Source organism: Lactuca virosa, chromosome 8 (genome assembly GCF_052849685.1).
Source record: "Lactuca virosa cultivar CGN04683 chromosome 8, Lactuca_virosa_CGN04683_v6, whole genome shotgun sequence".
Taxonomy (NCBI): domain Eukaryota; kingdom Viridiplantae; phylum Streptophyta; class Magnoliopsida; order Asterales; family Asteraceae; genus Lactuca; species Lactuca virosa.
In genome coordinates, this window is record NC_136433.1 from 99446488 (window position 1) to 99449861 (window position 3374).

At 46.9% G+C, this 3374-nt stretch overlaps 1 protein-coding gene across 1 annotated transcript; it reads right to left on the minus strand.

Annotated features, from left to right (window-relative positions):
- Positions 1–1248: 1248 nt before the first annotated feature.
- Positions 1249–2143, minus strand: LOC145130676 (uncharacterized). Its single transcript, XM_079065447.1, has 2 exons — positions 1798–2143; positions 1249–1649 (listed from the first exon to the last, which is right to left on the minus strand). The coding sequence occupies exons 1-2, from the start codon at positions 2141–2143 to the stop codon at positions 1249–1251; spliced, it is 747 nt and encodes a 248-aa protein (XP_078921573.1).
- Between the last annotated feature and the right edge of the window lie 1231 nt (positions 2144–3374).

Here is a 3374-nt window from a genome sequence, read left to right on the forward strand (position 1 = left end):
TAATCCTTGACCACGTCAAGCCACCTACACTGTCTCATATTCAGGTTCGGCTGGTCCATAAGATACCTCAAACTCTTGTGATCCGTGTAGATAGTAAAATGAACCCCATACAAGTAGTGCAGCCAGATCTTGAGAGCAAACACTACTGCGCCCAAACCCGTGACGTGTATATCACAAAACACCACAAAATCCTCAACACCCTCGGGGAGGTTCAACACTGGGGCCTCACACAATCTCTGTCTCAGAGTCACAAATGCCACCTACTGCTCAGGGACCCATCGGAAATCCACACCCTTCCTCGTCACACGAGTGAGGGGTACTGCAATCTTGGAGAAATCTTGAATAAATCTCCGATAATATCCTGCTAAACCCAAGAAACTTCTGATCTCCGATGGAGACTTCGAAACCTCCCACTGCATCATGGCCTCAATCTTGGCCGGATCGACCAAAATCCCGTTTTGGTTAACGAGATGTTCCAAGAACTGGACTTCTCGTAACTAAAACTCACACTTCGAGAACTTGGCATACAACGTTCTTGCCTCAACACTCCCAAAAGCACTCGAAGGTGCTCCTCATGTTGCTCCCTGGTCTTAGACTACACGAAGATATCATCAATGAAAACAATGACTGATCGATTGAACATCGGCCTACATGCCCGATTCATCAAATCCATAAAAGCCGCAGGCGCATTGGTGAGCCCAAATGGCATCACCACGAACTCGTAATGACCATAACGGGTCCGGAACGCGGTATTCTCCATATCCTCCTCTCTGACCCTCATCTGATGATACCCTGACCTCAAGTAGATATTAGTGAACCAAGATACACCCTGCAACTGATCGAAAAGGTCATCAATTCGCGAAAGGGGATAACGGTTCTTCACCATCAACTTGTTGAACTCCTGGTAATCAATACACATCCGGTGTGAACCATACTTCTTATTAACGAAAAAATCGGTGCTCCTCACGGCGAACTACTCAGTTTAATAAACTACTTGCCCGACAGTTCCTAAAGCTGAGAGGACAACTCCTTCATCTCAGGTGGTGCCAAACGATACGCCGCCTTAACAATAGGGGCTGCACCCGGAACCAAATCAATCCTGAGCTCGACCTGCCTCTCCGGAGGCACACCAGGAAATTCCACTGAGAACACATCAGCAAAGTCTCTAACCACTAGCATCTCTGAAATCGAAACCTGCTTCCCAACTCGGGCATCAACCACATAAGCAAGATAACCCATGCACCTATGCTAGATGGAAGTAGAACAAAAGGCTGATCCTAATCTAGTACCCTTTGCATAAATAACCACTTCTCCCCCACTTGGGGTTCGAACTACCACCCGTTGACCCTCGTAATCGATCATAGCCCCGAATCTGCTCAGCCAGTCCATCCCTTCAATCACACATACGTCTCCCATGGGAATAGGGAACATATCAATCAAGTAAGGCACACAAAAAATCTCCAAAACACAATCTCGGAAAACACTCAATGCAGAAATCCCGTGTTCGTTGGCGATAGAAACCCGCAACGGATACTCCAGCTCTCCAAGGGTCATATCGAAACCCCTACTAAAAGATTGAGATACAAAGGACCGACTCATGCCCATGTCGAATAACACAATAGCAGGTAAAGAATTCACTAAGAAGATACCTATGAGAAGCATAAACATAAGCATACCATAAAATAATTGACATGATGATAAATGGAAACATACCAGTAACGACGTCGGGCGCCGCCCTAGCCTCCTATGATGTGAGCTGAAAAGAGCGACCTCGAGCCCTCAGGGGCTTCGGCCTACCCTGGCACCCATCTGTGATCCTCAATGCAGCTGGTACTGGAGCCTGCACCAGTCTCGCAGTAAGCAAGGGGCAATTGGCCTTATTATGGCCAACCTGCTCATAGTGATAACAGATCCTGGTGCTCGGTATGGGGACCTGCTGGCGACAATCCTTGGCATAATGTCCCTCCTTGCTACATTTATTGCACCCAAAAGAAGATCGACAAGAACCATCATGAACCTTGCCGCACTTGCCACAAGTGCGGCCCCTCTGACCCCCAGATCTCACATCAACAGCCTTGAACCGCTTTGCTGCAGGATGCATCTGCATCGGAGCCTGCCTCTGCTCCCTAGCCTGTAGCTCCATCTCAATCTCCCGACTCCTCGCGGCCTCATGTAGTTCCACAAGTGTACCATAACGCTGAGTGGACACAAACTAGCAGATGTCCGTCTTGAGCATGCTCAAGTACCAGGTCATCCAAGCTTGCTCAGAAGCAGCAAACTTAGGACAAAACATAACCCTCTTAGTAAATATATTGGTGATATCAGTCACCGAATCAGTCCTCTGCCTCAGATCTAAATACTCCTAGGCCAACCTCTCCCTTTCCACCAACAGAACATATCTCATGCAAAACATATCAGAGAACTGCTCCCATATCACATCAGCCCTCTACTCAGGAGTGTACGAGCCAGTCACGAATCTCCACCAGTCCTTCGCCCCTAATTGAAGAAGGTTCAGGGCGCACTTGACCTTCTAGTTAGAAGGGCATGAGAATGTAAAGAAACACCCCTCAACATCGGATAACCACATCATATCAATGATCGGATCCTGAACTCCATCAAACACCAGAGACTTCGTATTATGGAAGTCTCGGTACTGGAAGGCTCTCTCTCCACGAACCCCAACGGCTGCAACAGTCGTGGTAGCTGCAGCAACAACAGCCTTAGAAATTGCAGCATAACGATCATAGAAAAGCTCAATCATGGCGGTCTTGATAGACCCAAACAACTCTAGTATCGATCCCCGGACAGCAGTAACAACCTCATCAGAAATCAACTTCCTAATATGATCCTCTGTCAACCCTGGCCTATCCTGGCCGCCCGCTCCGACTCCTGAACCTGATCCACTCGTGAGCACCATACTAAAAATAAACCATAAAATATTAGACAAGACACATTTCATACTATACGAGCTATTCTAAATAACGAAACCCCAGGGGTTGTGACTTCCTTGGTACGCGTACGGGTCCTGTGCTTCCGGTAGTACGTGCCCATAATACCATCCACACCTACCCGTATTTATCTCAGAAGATCATCACAATGACCCTAACAATACACACTAAGATACACATACATCCTATCCTCACTCCCTAGAGAATGGCTAGACATTCCTCAACTGGCCGACTGCTCATACATAAGCCCATCCATGTAACTTTCACCAACCCTGCAGAACTCGTGTATGCTAATCATACGTAACACTGGATCCTATAAACAGTCAAATACTTGATTCTACCCTAAGTACTTTGTCAAACAAGAACAGGAAAAAAGTACAAACCAAACATTCTTAGGCTATAAAATCTTAGTTACATACAACTATG